A 19,864-nucleotide genomic window follows, 5' to 3' on the forward strand; every position below is an offset into this window, starting at 1 on the left:
AGATGATTTTCATAATTTCACATCATGTAGTACATAAATCAATAGCTTCATGTATAGATTCGTGGAATTTATTGTGGTCCTTGAGCAGAGAAACTAATAAACTGAAAATCTTAAACAAATTACACTGAACAGTGTTGACGACATGAGAGCCTCACATATTTTAGAAATGTATCAGTGTAATTCTATTACATTACTGCTTGCTCAACAAGTTCACCCGTGAAGAATCTTTGCATGCCCTCTTCTTTTGTTCTGCTTCCTTGAGCCCGCACTCATGCATTCTTACGGTGAGGCTGTCATGTCATCATCCTTGTTCATTGCAATTTGTTATAGATTTTGAAAACATTCTCATTCCTCATTCCAATCCCTATAAATTCTGAAACTCTGTACTCATTGTAACTGATTCATAATTGTTCAAATGTAAAAGTCTGAAAATCGTCTGGAGGTCCCCTTTAATAAAAGAGAGAAAGTGGAATGAAGAGAATGAAATGGAGGAGAGCTAGAAATGATGTATAGAGGGAAAGATTGAATGAAGAAGGGATGGAGGGGAAGAAGAAATCAGAGCATATGAGTGGAAAATGGCAGTGAAGGATAGTCAGTGGAGAGGAAGGGCGGCTCTGAAGGCGTAGACTTCTTGCCATATCTCAAGCAATCCCATTAGCTGCCTCAACCAATCTTATTAGCCAATCTGATACTCTGTCTGGGGTATATCAGAGGGGTTTCACACTTTGAAAATAAATCGTGATTTATCATGTTTCAATTTATTTTTTTTTTCGGTGGGGAGGGGAGTTTGGAAAAATGTGTTAAGATGGTATGAAGATGATTGAAAATGGGAACAGATGTATAATGTGGGAGTACAAAGAGGGACGAATAGAAAGAATGAGAAATTCAAATTATTAAGAGTGCGCTGACACGCCTCTCAGTCTCCTCAGACCGCTACGTGCAAATATTTCATACAAATCTGTGTCACACACACTATATGGTCTGTCAATCAGACATTTTACGTAACTTTCCCTTTGCTTGTACTCAAGAGTTTATATGTTTATGCGCTATGGTGGTGGTAAATGCAAAGTCAAGATACCAGTATGTGGTTCTAGAGGTCAAACTATTTACATACAAGTGCACCTCCAAAATCAAGAAACACTCATTTGGAAGACACGTTTTGAACATGATTGGTCAAAACATGTGTCAGAAAAAGCATTGTTTAACCCATTGAGGATGGACTAATTTTGCTACAACAAGCATTTCCCATGGACATCTGTCCGAATATACTCAGGGCTAGTCTTCAACAGGTTAAGTTTGCTGTCAAACTTTAGAGTTAAGAGAAATATCAGATTACAACAAAATGAGTTTCTAAGCACGTTTATAAGCGTGATGATTTTCCAGTGTGAAAGGGCTGCGGCTTTCTCTGCAGGGAAATTAGCCTGATTACAGGAGGTTGTTTAACTTGACGTCATACAGCATGCCTCTGGCTGTTCCGTCTCCCCGCAAAGCTCTCTGTACCTGCTTTGTGTGGTCTTGAGTCCTGTGACATTAGTTACCCGAGCATCATATTTGTTTGTTTGTATGTTTGTCTGTGTGTTTGTGCATTTGTTTGTTTTATATGTTAGTTTTCATTCTCATGTTTACATCCCCTGCGTAGCAGCCAAATCTCCCTACTTCTGTAGGAGTCTACCTGAAAAAAATACCTACCCCTGTCCTCACGAGGAAATATCAAATCCTTTTTGATTTTGGAATAAACTTTTTCTGTTGCACTTTATGGAACACACAAATATCTCCTTGAAAATGTTCCTGAATTTAATATCTTAATGCTGACAGGGATGCCCATATTTTACTGTCATCATACACTATTTTTCTACTATTTCTATCGTATCCACTCCTCCATTTGTGACCCGCTACAACAAAATGGTCCTAAAGTCGCGCACGGTCGAAGCCGTGAAAATCGAGTTTGAAGTTAGAGCATCAAAATTGGTCAAAACTTACGATTTTCTGAATTTGACATATTATTAGAGTAACAAATAAAGACAGAATAAACTGACCAGAAAGAATATAAATTATTAGTGGAAAAGTGAGCAAAGAAAATGGGATTCCATCGGGATATTATTAGAGTCTGACATGTCTTCTATCATCTGTCGAAATTTTGAAGCAAAATGATGAAAGGAAAGACCAAAAAATAGCGTTTTTCTGGGCCATGTTTTTTTGGCGTTTCAACGAAGCAGAAACTGGTTCGAACATTTGGATTGAGCACCACACATAGGCTCCGCCCCTAACAACGACCAGAGTGATCTCATTGGTCAGTTTGCTGCTTGCCGCTAACCGAAGCGTGAAGCTCGCACACTGCCCAGTCGACTGGTGTGTGCGGGCGGTTGCTGTGTTTGAATGAGCATTTCGGGGGTTGCTAGGGCTTAACTTCTATTGTCCGGAGGTGAATACTGACTTGCGTGTCTCTTGATTGTGATTGCGTCGCAAGGAGAACTTTTAGGGCGCTTTTCTCGAAACAGTGATTTCCCAGACGTCTTGACATGCTCTCTTTTAAACATCGATATCTCCGCAGCCGATTATTTTTATGAGACGTGTTGTATATCAATTTAAAGCAGAAAGATTAGTGAATTGTGTCATGCAATTTTCAAATAATCGACCTCGCCCGACTTTAGGATCATTTTTTTGTAGCGGGTCACATTTTATACCGTGATGGTGTTAGAGATATATAGATAGATACATGTAGATTGATGCATTGATAGATAGATAGATGAATGGATAGATAGATAGATTCAGAGTTCTCATAAATGTCTGGCTAAATTTCACCTTTATGTTCCCCAACATCTGAAGAAAAAAAAACAATGATTTATGAAATAATCCCTGAATGCACGTAATTCAAAAGTTACCTTTCTTTCACAAGCAATTTATATATATATATATATATTCTTTTTTTTTCAAGTAATACTTTTTTTGTCTTTTCTTTGCAGGTGGAAACGTTTGTCAATTCTAAGTTGGGTGAGACGATAAAAACACAGTACGACGAAGAGAATCGCAAGGGGACCACAGGGGCAATCGACGTCATGCAGAACATGGTAAAACAAATGGCTCGGTGCATGAGCAGGAAAGATGGGGGTTCAAGTCTTGGCTGGGGTGCAGAAAAATACAGCCATGCAGTAGAATGCTCCTAACCAAATTCGGTTTTTCGTGATGAAATGTTTTTGACAAAGGGTTGTAGACCTTTCAGTGTAATTGCAATTTAAGTTGAATGTGCCTTTTGGTTTATCAGAGAAATAAAAGATGAAAGCAAAATGTATGTAATCTCTTGAAATAGAAATAGTTCTTCCAATTCCCTTGTATTGTTGCTGTAGTATTATCATTCCTATTATTGAAAAAGGAAGTGTTTTTTTCTTCTTTATTAGAACAGTGAAATACAACCCTTTGACAATAAACCTACCCTTTATGATATGTATTCTTTACCCTGACTGGGCACTTAAGTGTAGTAGGCAGCTCTTGACAGTTAAATAGGTTTAATGTGATACTCGCTGTCCGTGTATCTGTGACAAGTCTAAATATATGTCAACCTTTATCTAAAGAATCTAGCACTTGAAGGGGTGAAATATGGGAATCCAATATGATGGTCGTCACGGCTGGCTGGTAATTTTATCACTTTTCAGCTCCGCCCTGAAAACCAGTCATGCTGAAACACAATGCTTCCTTACTTTGAGGCTGGATTGGTGTTGTGGCCATCATTCCAGCTTTCTGTCAGTCTGTCCGATGATTTGTCTGTCTGTCAGTCTCTGTATTTCTCTCTCTTTGTCTTCTTCTATCTATCTATCTATCCATCTTTCTATGACTTATTTTGTCTCCATTACAACTGGTGAAATATTCTTCTGTACTGTATACACCGAATATTTCGCGAGGTTTTTATTTTCGCGAATTTAGCGAGTCAGGTGCTATTCATGAAATTAAAGACACACGAAAATATTGACTCTGATCCCGATGTGAATGTGACGTATGCGTGTACACTTCTCCGTTCAGTACAGGACTCCATGATCACGAATTAACTACGTGCGAAATCGTTTGGAATTCCCGACTCGCGAAAATTTAGACTCGCGAAGTATATGGCGTATACAGTATCTGTCTGTGTGTCTATTGTCTTGTTTGTTTGTCTCTTTGTCTGTGCCATATTTGACTGTTTGTCTGTACATCTCTGTGCACCTTGGGTGGGAACTTCTCACACATATAGTGTATGCACAGAGCACACAACATACCAATTCTGCAGCACTCTAAACATTGGTGACCGTTTAAGCCAAGATTTGCGAAATTAAAAAGCACTCAAAATCTCTTGTCTACACTATATGCATTTAATGCCAGTGACAATTCACAAAAATTTAATGCCACAAAAAATATCTTGCTCTACAGTATACAGAGTTTAGAGGGTTTCAGGAGCACTCCTTGAGTACTGTAAAAGTGGTTTCTTTCGCGGTGGTTTTATTTTCGCGCTTTGAGGTTGAACTGCGAATTTAACATCACACGAAAATGTTTTGAAAAGTCGTGCGAAATTAACCACGCAAGGAAATGTTTTGAACTCGCCGCTTGTTACAACGATATTGCGCACATGCACACACAAAGATTCCGCCCATTGAGTGTATTGATGGTCAACACACACACAGCGATACTGCGCAATGTACTTGTAGGTCAACTCCTGTGCGCGTGCCCCACGTGTGCGGTCATTGTACTGTTTACTAGCAATTGGGTGTGTGTTAAAACGGACGACTTCATTCAATTTCGATTTCTATCTAATAAATGAAAGAATAATTGGGTTATAGTTTGGGTTTTCTTGTGGAAAATAAAACAGTTTTTTGCCGACTGAATTCATAGATTTTGCTGACCGCGAATTATAACACGCGAAAAAGGCAGCACCGATGGAAACCGCGAAAGTATCTGTATGCGAAAGAAACCACTTTTACAGTACTCTAAATGCCTCGTATAAATGGAGTGTTAATCTCTCTTCCCCTGTCTATTCCATTGCAGCTGAAGTGTTGTGGCAACACAAACTACACCGACTGGCAAGACAGCTTGTGGTATGAGAAGGAGAACCCAGAGAACATCACAGTGATCAACTATGTACCACAGTCATGCTGCGTGTCCACCGAAGACAACAAGCTTCGGGACAGAGCGCAGTGCCAGGAGGACGACTCGGTGGATAATTCGGAGCGGTTTTCTCTGGTATGTCTGTAGCCAGCTCACTCGGCCATCACTCATACTCTGTCAAACCTGAAACATTCACGGCATGAAACGTTCGCAAACCAGAGCCGATGGCCTTTTTCTGGGAATGAACTAACATGAATTAGCAACTGGCGTTCAGTGCATTGTGTAGACAAAAACTGTCACATGCACTTAACTTTTGCAAATTTTGGCTCCAAACAAAATTCAAAATTAAAAAGAAAGTTTCATGCATAGTAAAATTTCTGGTTTTACAGTATCTCACCTGAGAAGGGAAAATACAGTAAAAGTGGAAATTTTCGCGATGTGAAAATTTTTGCGTATTTTACACAAACAGATACAAGCGCAAGAATAAAAGCATGCATATATTTTTGCTTCCCATCCATTCCATTAATTAACGTCTGGATTCCGTGGAATAAAAAATATGCAAAATTCATTTTACCTGGCCGAGGCAAACAATTACTCATTCAACTAGAAATGTCGCTATGGCGACTGGTATGCCTCCGCCATAATGCATTGTTCTCCTAAGAGGTCTATAGTACAATGTCTTGACAATGTGTGATGACAGTTTCACATAGTTGGCTAAATATTAAAATGACAAAATGATAAAATTGTCACAAATATGTTGAATGTTCACTTTCCTTGAGCTAGGTTTAATTGGATGAATGGCTATACTGTCTAAGAGTGCAGGCATTTGGGGATTTGAGGTATTTGTACCTGACTTTTGACCCTTTTATAAGTTTAAGGAAGAAGTGAAATTTAGCACTTGACCTTGACCTTTGAACTTTTGACAAGAAACTTCCATGAGAATTTCTATTGGGGAATACTTCCATACATGTACACTAATGTTTCAACAAAAATCCTGCTGGCATTGCATAGAAAGAGGGAAATAGTGACATTTTGAGTAGTTGACCTTGACCTTTGACCCATGACCCCTAAATTCCCTAGATGATCACTGCCAGTTATTACATGCATATGTACTAAGTTCCATGAAGATACCTTGAAAGATTTGCAAGATATGGAGAAAAAAGTGAAATGTTAACATTTTCACTTGATCTTTGACCTCTGACCTCATTACCCAAAACTCTCTCTGGTGAATCTTTATTTGGTAGTTCATGTATACACTAAGTTTCAAGAAAATACCTTTAGGCATTGCATAGATATGGGGGAAATAGTGAGATTTTGAGCATTTGACCTTGACCTTTTGACATTTGACCTTGAGCATGTGCACCCCAAAGTTGATAGGCACAACCTTTCCCACTCATACATACACATGCCAAGTTTCATTAGGATACCTCAAAGCTTTTTTTAGTTACGCTGTCCACAAAAATTTATTACGGACGGACGGAGGGACAACCCGAAAACATAATGCCTCCGGCGACACTTCATGGCAGAGGCATAAAGATATCCACTATTACAGTAAACTAAAAATAAAGAGATGCAAGTTTTTTGCTTTGTTGTGGTACTGAGCAGCAATGCCAACTGTTGCTTGTCTGCAGTATTTAGTAACTTTTTCTTTTTAGCTCACCTGAGCCGAAGGCTCAAGTGAGCTATTGCGATCGCTCTTCGTCCGGCGTCCGGTGTGCGTCATCCATCGTGCGTCGTCCATCGTCCGTCGTGCGTAAACATTTACATTTTCATCTCCTTCTTGAGAACCCCTTGACCGATTTTCACCAAACTTGGCAGGTAGCATCCCTAGGGGGATAGGATCTCAATTTGTTCAAGTGGGCACCATACTCCTCCTGGGGGGCCCCCAGAGGGGCCCAAACCCCCCCCCCCCAAAAAAAAAAATAAATAAATAAATAAATAAAAAATAAAAAATTAAGGAATCTTAAAAAATCTTCTTCTCTAGAACCAGAAGTGATAGAGCTAAGTTAATACTATGAATTAGTACATTGATGACTGTAGTTTCAAGTTTGTTCATGGCGGAATCAGGGGTGCCCCCCTTGAGACCCAGGGGAGGGGGGTGGGGAGGGGTCCTAATTGGGCCCAAATTGTACATTTTCATCTTTTTCTTGAAAATTCCATTATGAATTTTCACCAAAGTTGGCAGGTAGCATCCCTAGGGGGAAAGAATCTCATTCCCATCAAATAGGTACCATGCCCCACCTGGGGGGCCCCAGGGGGCCTAAATTTGGACCGAAATGGTAAATTTTCATCTTTTTTGTCTCGCCCACCGGAGGTGAAGGCGAGACTAAGGGATCCAAATGGCGTCCGTCCGTCGTCCGTCCGTCGTCCGTCGTCCGTCCGTCGTCCGTCACAAATGTTAAAGTTTACCTGCAAGACTCTCTTATGATGCATAACTTGGCAACTGTTACAGCAATGGCAGCCACACTTGGGTGATAGAAGCACTAGGGGTATCTTCATGTTATGGTGTTGTCAGAGGTTGTGTGATGATATCAAAGGTCATTTGAGGTCATATATTAAAGAGTATGTGCAAGACTCTTTTCTATGTTAAAGTTTACCTGCAAGACTCACTTTTGACAAATAACTTCACATAAGTTGCTTGGATTACAACCTAACTTGGGTCATAGATGCACTGGGGGTACCTTCATGTCATGGTGCCATTGGAGGTCACAGGATAAGGTCAAAGGTCATTTGAGGTCATACATTAAAGTTTACTTGCAAGACTCTCTTATCACATGTAACTCGACACATGTTGCTACAATGGCAATCAAACTTGGGTGAGGGATGCACTGGGGGTACCTTCATGTTATGGTGCCGTAAGAGGTCACATGATAAGGTCAAAGGTCATTTGAGGTCATACGTTAAAGTTTACTTGCAAGACTCTTATCACACGTAACTCAGCACATGTTGCTACAATGGCAATCAAACTTGGGTGATGGTAGATGTCTCTTGGGAAATTGAAGGTAACCACAAGGTCAAAGGTTACAGACGGGGGTCAACAAACTTTTAGGGCCCAATGTTAAGTTTTTAGGGCGCGTTTCGTTTATAGCTCATAACTTTTGATCCCTTTGTCCGTTTGTGACCAAACTTGGATGGAAGATGTCCCTTGGGGAGGTGAAGGTCGTCACAAGGTCAAAGGTCACAGACAGGGGTCAACAAACTTTTAGGGCCCAATGTTATGTTTTTAGGGCGCGTTTTGATTGTGGCTCATAACTTTTGATCCCTATGTCCGTTTATGACCAAACGTGGATGGTAGCTGTCCCTTGGGGAGTTAAAGGTCATCACAAGGTCAAAGGCCACAGAAAGGGGTCAACAAATTTTTAGGGCCCAATGTCAAGTTTTTATGGCGCGTTTCGTTTATGGCTCATTACTTTTGATCCCTTTGTCTGTTTGTGACCAAACTTGGATGGTAAATGTCCCTTAGGGTGTTGAAGGTCATCACAAGGTCAAAGGTCATAAGTAGGTCAATTAACTTCTGGGAGTTATAAAAAATATTAATTCCTTGTACGCGAATGGGCGAGACACAATTTGGCGATTGCCTTGTCTTGAAAACCCTATCACTAATTTTCACCAAACTTGGCAGGTAGCATCCCTAGGGGGATAGAATCTCAATTCCATCAAATGGGCACCATGCCCCACCTGGGGGGCCCCAGGGGTCCCACCCCCCCCCCCCCCCCCTCCTGTAAGGAATCTTTACAGATTTTCTCTAGAACTGGAAGTGATTGAGCTAAGTTCATACAATGAGTCAGTATATTGATGACTGTTGTTTCAAGTTTGTTCATGGGAGAATCAGGGGTGCCCTCCCCCCCCCCCCCCCCCCACCCCCTTGGGACCCAAGGAAGCGGGATGGGATGGGGGGGGGGGTCCAAATGCGTGCCTAAATTTTCATCTTCTTGCTGAAAACAACATAATGGATTTTCACCAAACTTGTCAAGTAGCATTCCCATAGGGATAAAATCTCAAAGTGTTTGAATGGGCACCATGCTTCCTTGGGGGCCCCAGGGGGGTCCAAACCTCCTAAATTAATGAATATTACATAATATTTTTCTCTAGTTCTAATCAAAAGTGATAGGGCTTTAAGTCTTTTTTCCGCAGCTGCATAATCCAATGTTCTATAAAGTACAGTGTAGGGGAAGTGTGGGAGAGTTGAGCCACTGGGAGAGTTGATCCAGGCCACCTCACATCTTCACAGTGACTGACATCAGTCAGCTGCTGCCATTTCTTGTTCATGCCTATGATTAACTATATACCAGTGTATGAGGCAGTGACGTTGGACGAAGCATGACAAAATAGTCAAAGAAAAACCATTTTTGGTCACCAAAAGTGAATGTCCACTTGTCAGATATGTGGTTTTCTCTTACACCTATGGTAGAGGATAAGTGCGAATCAGTTGGAGCAACAGATAGTCTGTATATCACTTGCTTCTTTCAGCAAATTTCAACATGTTTGGTGCGGTCACTTTCGTAGGCTTTGAGGGTTAGTTTAAATGGCGGCTGTAGGGAGAGTTGAGCCAGCGTGTTGAGGGAGAGTTGTGCCATGGCGAAACCCTGCATTCCAGTGGCTCAGCCCTCAAGTGGCTCAACCCTCCCTTCAAGTAGCTCAATGAGTGTCATTTTTTGGTCAAAGAAACAGGTCTGCAATTGGATGAGGTGAGGAATATTGGAAAGGTATGTGGTGTTCTCGCCAGGGGTGACGCCCTACGGGCGGTTTCTTCTTCCTCACACCAACAGTTGACTTATTACGCAAATCCACTCAGGGTGCATCTAGAAATCCTGATCATGTGATCGTAGGTGGACCCCAACAACATCCACATTATCCATCCGATGACCCGTAAGTCAAACAGACGCCCCGCCCCCTCTGTTACCATTACACCATCCTTCCTTTAGATAGGTTTCCATAGTCCTTTTCTTTTATAAGCCTGAACTTCTTAATATGATATGTAGGGCCTATAGCATAGTGGCTCAACTCTCCCAACCCTGTGGCTCAACTCTCACCACATCAAGGGAGACTTGAGCCATTTTGCAAAATATTTTTGTTGAAGTGTCATCCCCAAGTTGTTTGTGCTTGGTGTCTTATTGGGCTGTCATATTATGCCTGAATAGTTGTATTATATACCAGCGAAGGAATAATCCATAGATTGTGTATAGTTACTGAACAGTATCACTAAATGTAAAAAGTGGCTCAACTCTCCCACACTTCCCCTACTTGGCAGGTATTTTTACCAGTGTGATGGAATATGTAAATGGACACCATGCCCCCATTCTCAAAGCTACCCCCTCCTTAAGTTTCCAATGTTCTCAGGTAAGAGTCTGCAAGAATGCATGGAAGGTGAACTTGCGATACTCAGGTGAGCGCGTGACCCCCCGGTCTCTTGTTTCAAATATGCTATAGGTTTATTAGAAAATATAATTTTTTCCAAATTATCTTGCAATACATGTCTATTGCAGGAAAGGTGAAAATGCTGTTTTTCCACCAAAAATATGTCTTTTCAACATTCAGAATACTGCAATGATGTTTACAAGGTTGGTATCCCTACAGACGGAAAGAAGTATATAACTTTAATGTAATGGACCAAAAACCAGGATTTTATGACAATTCTTTGCACAAATTTACAGGAGAGAGTTGTGATATCAAAATTTCCATTACTTTTATATAGTAAATTCAATTTTGATCAAAACTCTTCTATTTTGTGTATTTGATTTCAGCTCTTCTTGTAATAGGCACCTTGAACTTGTTGAGGAATCACACTATGAGAATTTATTCCTTTCAAGACTTAGTACTTAATATTTGTTATTATCCAGACCATTTTTGAATGTACTCAAAAACCTCTCGTATGTTTCTTTTTTCTCTTTTTATCTAGGGTTGTTTTCATGCGATGTATTCTCGACTGCTGGAATACGTTTGGGTTGTCGGTGGTGTGGGAATAGGCGTGGCAGTTTTACAGGTAAAAACAAGCAAAAAATATATAAATATATTTTGCTAAGGTTATCTGACTTGTCATCATAGGAGCCTCATGCACTGATTTTCACATTTTTATTTATTTATCAATCAGGTCATTCTCCAGACTTGTAAGCTTTCCAGTCATGAATGATTTGTCTTGCTAACATTCCCAAATCCCGCCACAGAGGGCGTGAAACCACCACCCACCAGATGAACACACATTTGACAAAAAAAGGTTTTACAGTTGATAACAAGGCAGCATTCAGGAGATTTGTCCTGTAGACACAGTAGTTTTTATTAAAAACACTGTTGTAACATGCTATGACAAAATCAAAAGTATAAATTTCAAAATATTTCTAAAGCATTGAAGTTTGGACAGGAAGTAGTTCAGATATCAAACTTTTTAATTTTCAATCAAATAGGTCATTTTTCTTTTGTTCAGCCAAATCACTTATTTTGCAGTTTTCTTAGCTTTAACGTTTGTTACTTATTAGGGTTGAGTAGAGACAGAAAGGTTTGTTGGATGTGACCTTTATCTCCAACACAAGGTACTTATTTTAATTTTTATCATGAACGTGAGCTTAATCCAGAATTCTGCTTTGTTCTATTTTCATCATCTATCTCTTCTTCAGTGCGTACTATTTCCTTTGGGCTCCTCCTTGGAATAAATTTGATTCAGCTGAAATCTTTGCAAGACCTGTCACATGAAGCTTTGAACACACATCATAGAATAGTGAATGTTCCAGAGTGTAGTGAAAAATTCTACCTCACATTGACTTTTATGCAAGAAATAAAATGATACATAGTAAAGAGAGCACTGAAATTTTCATCAAATTGAACACAATGTGACACTTATTGTGAAATGTCCTTTTTCGTAGACACTGAAGCACTGACACTGACATTGGGTTTAATTTAGATCTGTTTTAACCCTTTCCATGCTAATGAGCCAAATGTGCACAAATAACACACACATACCTATGGATAGGAGATAAATGTGGCCCACAGAGTGTTAACTCGTTGAGGACGGTTTGGTTTTGCTACAACACGCATTTCCCATAGACACTTGCCCGGGTATACTTGGGACTCGTCCTCAACGGGTTAAAGTGACGATATCATTGCCATTTCAAATTTATGTATAGGGATCACACAGGTAAATAATTCCCCATAGAGACATGTGTTGAAATTCAAAATCCAAAAAATTCAGCAATGAGGTGTTTCATCTTTACCAACCTGGATAAGTGAGATATACCCTTTCATCCATCAAATGTCCAAGGCGGGTTCTTCAGCTCAAACTCTGTCCGAGGGTCCGCAAAGCCAGACTATGAGTTCTTTTCACTCAAAAAATCACCTATTTTCTGTACATGCACCCAGTGAAGTATAGTCCCTTCAAATTCCATGAGAAAAGCTTTCATCTTCCAACCAAAATGCAGTTTGTAGAGGAATTCATACTCAATATCTGCAGCTATTCAGTTTTTTGCCAAACTGCATTTCTGATTTTGAATGAATTTTTTTCTTCATTTATTTTGGTATTATTGGTACGATTTTGTGAAGGGGTCTGGGACATTCCATTTTATTTACAGGTGTGAGTCCTATAGACTGAGAGAAACAGAACCTTTCTATCTGCACAGTTCAGATTTATCATCAAATTTTGTAAATTGAGTATCAGTTAATTTGACATTCTATCCCTCTCTTTGTCCAACTGTAGCTCTTACTTCTGGTGCTCGCTGTGGTCCTACTAAGAAACGTTATCGACGACGATGAGGAGTACGAGGAGTAACGACGAGCGCTGGCCTCCTTCGACAGAACTTCTGTTGTAAACGTTCTTATTGCCTCTGTCGTGTCCGGAGGAGGTCGAGCTCGGAGGACGTCAATTTGCAATGAACTGCTGTGAGGTGTGATGAGTTTTTATGATTACCCCAAAGTCGAGGGAATCCCCTTATTGGATCCCCGCAGAGTACATAGCTCTCTGTCACTGTTGCCGCAGAATGAAGCGAAGGAACCATGCGGCCTCTAGATGGGTTTTGATGGACCTTGCGTCCTGGCAGAAGTCTTGGAATGGCAATGGACTCCACTAGGGCCCCACATCAAGATGAGCCTTTGCAGGTTTTGGAAGTGACATTATGTGCGTGTTGTCATAGCAACCACAGAAGTGCTTCTCAGCACATTTAGTTGTTGCCTTGCTGTTGCCCATGGTAACTGCAATTAATGTGGGTTGCAGTGTTTTATCCCATCGGAAGATTGGAGTCTGATACTTCATGTGAACTAATCAACATGTGGTGGATTTCTCTTCCTTCGCTTGCCCACCACAACATGCATGTAGATAGGCATATTGCCATATGACAAGTACAAAAAGGATCTATAGTCTCCCTAGTATCTACCATGTTTGAATTTTCCCCTGAAGTCCAAGGGGACAAAAACAGTTGGTTTGTTGTGGAGTAATGGTAAATTAAGAGAGCCCACAAAATCCACAGAACATGGAGACACGTTGCTATTTCTATTTTGCATTTAAATGTTGCTTATGCCAAGTTCCACCCTAGATATTCCATTCATTTTACTATATCATTTTTTTTAGAAGAATTGAGTGCCAGCCAGCTCTTCAGACTCTTGTTGATTGTTTATTCTTCTTGTGATCATTGTTTTATTCTTAATGCCTTGGAGATTAAAAAAAAAAGGATAAGAAAAGTTCCTGTTTAAGCTTGAATGTAATTAAGATTAAAGATGGATGAGAAATTATTACTATTTTGTTTTTAATATCAGCATGAGAAAGATACACTTTCTGCAATTTCATGAATATAATGTAGTATTGATAGCAATGCTACATTTTAAACCTCTGTGAATGCAACAAGTTGTAGCCATTGATTTACCTTCTTATCAATCCCAGCATAGTTAGGAATGTTTGGAAGTGAACTTTCTAGTCAATTTGCACAACTGGCAGTGGGTGAAAGATTGAATTTTGAAATTTGTTTTCAGTCATAGGGCATGCACTAAAAGTTTTCTTACATATCCATGAGTAGGACCCTCCATTATGTCATGGAATACAACTTCTTTATGAGTTGCTAGTAGCAGAAAGGCTATGAAAAGTTTACAGAAAAGTCTAGAAAGGGTCTACTCCCCTTAAAATTATTCTGACCAAAACCAGAGTCATGGAATTTGCCCTTTCACACATAAATGTAAAAATTCAAACAGTGGTGGCGCTATTTAATTTCCATAATAATTTGTTGACAATACTGTGTTGGTACATAGGACCAGGGCCCCGTTGCAAGAAAGTTGCAATCAATTGCAAATAATTGCTCATTTTGAAACAACCATACTGATTGGCTCAGGGTCTGCCCTATTAAGAAGACATGCATGCAACAATGATTTTGATTGGACAGTGACAATGAGTTGCAAGTTGCGTTCAAACGCAAAGTTTCTAGCAACGGGGCCCAGGTCTACTTGATGGGACACAAAAAGTATCCATCACTATCTCTATCTCCAAAACTACCATAGTTTTGTAGATTTTCTCAGCAATTGTTATGTGTTGGGAAATGAAATATCAACTCTCAGTTCTGAAAATATATTTCTTTTGTGAGTTGACAATGTTTTAGTCATGGTAAAAAGGGGAAAATTAGATGAGATTACTATACATATACACACTGTCCATGCTTGCTGCACAGTGTTTTCACATTGTCAGAAGTGCACAAGAGAACACTGAAAGTGTGACCCCACTTGGCCTTCTGCATTTGCAAATAGCATATGGCCAGCATACGGACCCAACCGCTAGCGACAAAATTTTTACATTTATTATGCGACAGGGAGAATTTGATTATGAGATTTTCCTTAGTTCTGTTATTTTGAAGCTTGCTCTGAGGGTATGGACCTTGAAAAGGTGACCCTTAACCCTTTAACCCTTTGAAGATGGGCTAATTTTGCTTCAACACGCACTTTCCATGGATACTTGCCCTAGTATACTTGGGACTCCAGTGGGTTAAAAGTTCAATTTTGCTCCCTGATCAAATTGCCAGTAGCCAAAAGAGTAAAATTAGTTGAACAGAAAGGTAGCAGTTCATTTATATTGGACTTGAACCAAGAAAGTTCTTGAATTTTGAAGTCTCCCATGTTTTAACAAATAAAACAATTCTAATTAATACCCAAAGAATTAGATTTCCTTATTTTCTTTTTTGTGAGGTAGATTCATGCAACTTTTTGCAGGTAACCTGGTAAAAGCTCACAAATTGGGAACTGTCTTATTGCTGGTAGTTAAATGGTAACTTTGATATATTCTGCTGCAAAATCAACCAATCACTGGAAGATGCAAGTATCTTCGAGCACCGGTGTTGCAATTTTTATCGCCTTTTTACGGGTTTCACAAAAAAAAAAAGAAATCTCAACAGCAGTCGAAGAAGTTGTTGGGTTATTCTGGTAGACGTTACATTTTGGGTGACAAAGTTATTTCTTCTAGAAGAAATATGCAGCTGTGTTTGGTATGTTTACAATTGTTTGTTTGTTTGTTTGTTTGTTTTGGTTTAGCTTTCTTTACACATGGCATCATGTACATACCTAGTGATGTCATTCAAATATATGATGTTATTTAATTAGGTTGTAATAGTTTAGCCAGTGTCCATATATATGAGCCATTCGCAAACACAAGAAAAAGGTGCTAAGCAACTATGGCAAAAACCGCCCCAAACAGCACCATAAAAACTAGCACATCAAGTGAAGAACCTTATCTTTGTTCGGTGTGTCTTAAGTTTTGTCCCTTATTTATTTCCTTGGCATCAGGCTGAAGAACGTATTGGCTGCTAGTTTTGGAGGGCTGAAATAACAGTTTGCTGAAATAAGAATTGAACTGAACTGAACAAGCCTTGAGAGTAGTATTTGATCATGTTCCACTACTGGTCAAATGTAGGACATCTTGCTACTAGAATAAACAGTTGTCATAGCAGGCTGCATTCTGTGATGTTGGCTGAAGAAAAGGTGATTATAATGAGAGCCGTTCTTTCCTGTCATATTTTTAGCTCACCTGAGCCGAAGGCTCAAGTGAGCTATTGCGATCGCTCTTCGTCCGTCGTCCGTCGTGCGTAAACTTTTACATTTTCATCTTCTTCTTGAGAACCCCATGACCGATTTTCACCAAACTTGGCAGGTAGCATCCCTAGGGGGATAGGATCTCAATTTGTTCAAGTGGGCACCATTCCCTACCTAGGGGGGGGGGGGGGGGGGGGGCCTCCAGAGGGGCCCAAACCCCCCCCCCCCCCAAAAAAAAAAAAAAAAAAAAAAAAATTAAGGAATCTTAAAAAATCTTCTTCTCTAGAACCAGAAGTGATAGAGCTCAGGTTAATACTATGAATTAGTACATTGATGACTGTAGTTTCAAGTTTGTTCATGGCGGAATCAGGGGTGCCCCCCTTGGGACCCAGGGGAGGGGGGGGTGGGGAGGGGTCCTAATGAGGCCCAAATTGTACATTTTCATCTTTTTCTTGAAAATGCCATAATGAATTTCCACAAAAGTTGGCAAGTAGCATCCCTAGGGGGAAAGAATCTCATTCCCATCAAATGGGCACCATGCCCCACCTGGGGGGCCCCAGGGGGCCTAGGTTTGGACTGAAATTGTAAATGTTCATCTTTTTCTTGAAAACCCTATCACTAATTTTCACCAAACTTGGCAGGTAGCATCCCTAGGGGGATAGACTCTCAATTCCATCAATTGGGCACCATGTCCCACCTGGGGGGCCCCAGGGGTCCCCCCCCCCCTCCTGTAAGGAATCTTTACAGATTTTCTCTAGAACTGGAAGTGATTGAGCTAAGTTAATACAATGAGTCAGAATATTGATGACTGTTGTTTCAAGTTTGTTCATGGGAGAATCAGGGGTGCCCTCCCTACCCCCCCCCCCCCACCCCCTTGGGACCCAAGGAAGCAGGATGGGATGGGGGGGGGGGTCCAAATGCGGGCCTATTTCATCATAAATTTTCATCTTTTTGCTGAAAACAACATAATGGATTTCCACCAAACTTGTCAAGTAGCATTCCCATAGGGATAAGATCTCAAAGTGTTTGAATGGGCACCATGCTTTCCTTGGGGCCCCAGGGGGTCCAAACCTCCTAAATTAATGAATGTTACATAATATTCTTCTCTAGTTCTAATCAAAAGTGATAGGGCTTTAAGTCTTTTTTTCCAAGCTGCATTATCCAACATTCTATAAAGTACAGTGTACTTGGCAGGTATTTTTACCAGTGTGATGGAATACGTAAATAGACACCATGCCCCCATTCTCAAAGCTACCCCCACCATAAGTTTCCAATGTTCTCAGGTAAGAGTCTGCAAGAATGCATGGAAGGTGAACTTGCGATACTCAGGTGAGCACGTGACCCGCGGGTCTCTTGTTTATAGATTCATTTCCCTTTACGAAATGCATTCATGACAATCTTTATTGACAAAGGTATGCTCTAGGAAAGCTAGCAATAGTCGTGTCGAGCACGCAGATGTATGGATGTCTGCAATAATAATATTGTAGCAATAGCATATGATGAATTCTTCACAGTTCACCCAGCATGTCACCTCATTTGGATTGGTCTATGAGAAGGTAGCCTGACAAAACAAAACAACAATATCAAGTTTCAGGTTTCTAATCAATCAAGTCTTTTGACTTTTGTGCATAGGAATAGTCACATTGACATGAATATATCCATAGGTTTTTACAACTTAGGATGGGAGACACCAGGGCCCCATTTCCTAAAACATGTTAGGATAGCAACTCTTGCTAGGAATGGCAATTTCCATAGTAACAACCAATCAGGAAGCTGGATTCCTGTTGTTACCATGACAATTGCCATTCTAGCAAGAGTTGCTATCATATCAACTTTTCATAAATGGGACTCCGATCATCTCTTGAAGCTGTGTTGGCTGTGTATAACAACTCAAAATGAAAAACACAACTGTAGAGTCAAAGGTTTTGGATTGATGTAAGCAGTGTGATTCTTGAAATAGCAATGATAATAGATATAAGTATCAAGGCATGCATATTCATTGTGAATATCAGCTAGTTTTCTGTGACTGCACTTAAGAAGGATAACACTTTGCACTCTGTCCCTTAAGATTCCAGGTTTATTGGTTCGAACTTTTCTCTGTCCCCCTGAAATGTTTGTTTTGAAGAGAACTGGGAAGAATTGTGGGGTGGTTGTATGTAACCATAGCAACTAACCATTTGTCATGTTCAAGACTATAGTAACAAAGAGAGACCAGTAATGAATGTATGTTACCCTTTTGCCTGATGAAAGATTCTATATTTCACTGGTCATATGTTCCTTTGAATTATATTTGAATAGTCATATACCTCACTTTGCTTCTTATTTGTTTTGTTTTTTACTTGATATTCCTTACTCAGCCAAGCCACAGAGAAAACTTTTGGGGTCATTATGTATAACCATCGTTGAGAAAATATGTGTAGAATTTCAAACTACCCTTCAAAATTCATGGGCGTGGACGTGAAAGCACCCCCTTATTGTCCCCCTTCCTTTGTTCTACCCCCCCCCCCCCCCAAAAAAAAAAAGAAAGTTAATGTACTGCCAGGGTTCTGTAATAGATGGCTTTCTGCTCTTTGCAGTCATTTTTGTTGTGAGGCAAGAGGGGCTGAATCTTCAGTTGTGTAATCTTCTCGTTTCGTACAATTGATACATATGCAGACAGGTGTAAAGAATAGACAATTGAATTTATATTACTCAACGCACACATTATTTACCATTTAGGTCTAAAGCATTGCCCTAAAGCTTTATCACAACTCTCGTCATATCAATGAAGACTGCAACATTTCTGTCAGACTGTAATAAACAGTTTGTACTTTTTTGAAAGTAGCAAAATGGTGCAGTGAAAGTAAGGAAGAAAATTGATGTGACATATTTTCTATTATGATAGGTCAAACAGATTTTTAATAATACATAGATTTGCATAGAATCTCATAGATCTATTCAGTGTGTGGGACATGTTATGAAGTATGAATATTAGGTGTGTTGCTCTTTCATTGTGAAAAGAAAGAGATAATTATTTGTAACTTTTTTTAGTGCTACTTAACAGAAATTTTCAGAGAGTTTGTACATATAAACTTTGTATGTAAACTTCCATGCTGTATAAAGGTTGAGGTTATCACTTTGTAGTGTGCAGGAGGTACATAAAAACATGGGAGTAAATTCTGTGAAACTATTTCTTCTTTTTTTTCAAATTGCAAATATTTATGTCACTTGATGAAATGGAACTATGACATATAAAGTAATACACTGAACAACTCCTATGATAGGTTGGTTGGTTCTGTGCTTGTAATATGCTGACCAGGTGCAAAGAAATTGTGAACTTTGGGTCTAGGCGTATTTCTTTGTAATAACAAGAGGTTGTTTTTATCAGTATTCTTCCAAAATGAGAGTCTGCTGTACTGAGATATCAAAGGGAGTTATTCTCTTTCATAGTTCTGTCATTTTCTGACAAATTCATCTAAGGGCATTTTGAAATGGGAAAAGGGCCTTTCTCTACATGAACAATGGATTTTATAGCAGGGAAATGACAAAAAGACAGTGGAAACTTGTTTTAGAGAGATCGGAAATAATACAATACCTGATGCACCAAACCCTTTTCTGTGGTCCAATGCACTAATTCCTTTGTCTTGAATTGCTTTGGTTTCTGATATAACAAACTACTTGATGTAATGAACAAAATTTTCCCCATCTTACAGACCTCATAATTAAAAAGGGAATCCTGTTATAGTAAGTTTGCCAGGACTGCATATTTTACCTTGTAATGACCAGTACCTCTTTGTAAACATTCTAAATAATAATGAAACCAAATAAA

The 19,864-nt window shown here is 39.7% G+C and overlaps 1 protein-coding gene across 3 annotated transcripts in view; it reads left to right on the forward strand.

The window, feature by feature from the left end:
• Positions 1–13,304, forward strand: part of LOC139731002 (tetraspanin-6-like) — a 104,980-nt gene extending 91,676 nt beyond the window's left edge. For all 3 annotated transcript variants that reach the window (XM_071641874.1, XM_071641875.1, XM_071641876.1), the window contains 4 exons: positions 2,964–3,068; positions 5,011–5,205; positions 10,970–11,053; positions 12,755–13,304. In XM_071641874.1, coding sequence (XP_071497975.1) covers positions 2,964–3,068; positions 5,011–5,205; positions 10,970–11,053; positions 12,755–12,826 — 456 coding nt within the window. In that variant the 3' untranslated portion in view covers positions 12,827–13,304. The remainder of the gene's footprint in view (positions 1–2,963; positions 3,069–5,010; positions 5,206–10,969; positions 11,054–12,754) is intronic.
• The last annotated feature ends 6,560 nt before the right edge of the window (positions 13,305–19,864 follow it).

Source organism: Diadema antillarum, unplaced genomic scaffold (assembly GCF_040938485.1).
Source record: "Diadema antillarum isolate AM-2024a unplaced genomic scaffold, OU_Dant_1.0 seq00000348_RagTag, whole genome shotgun sequence".
Lineage (NCBI taxonomy): Eukaryota > Metazoa > Echinodermata > Echinoidea > Diadematoida > Diadematidae > Diadema > Diadema antillarum.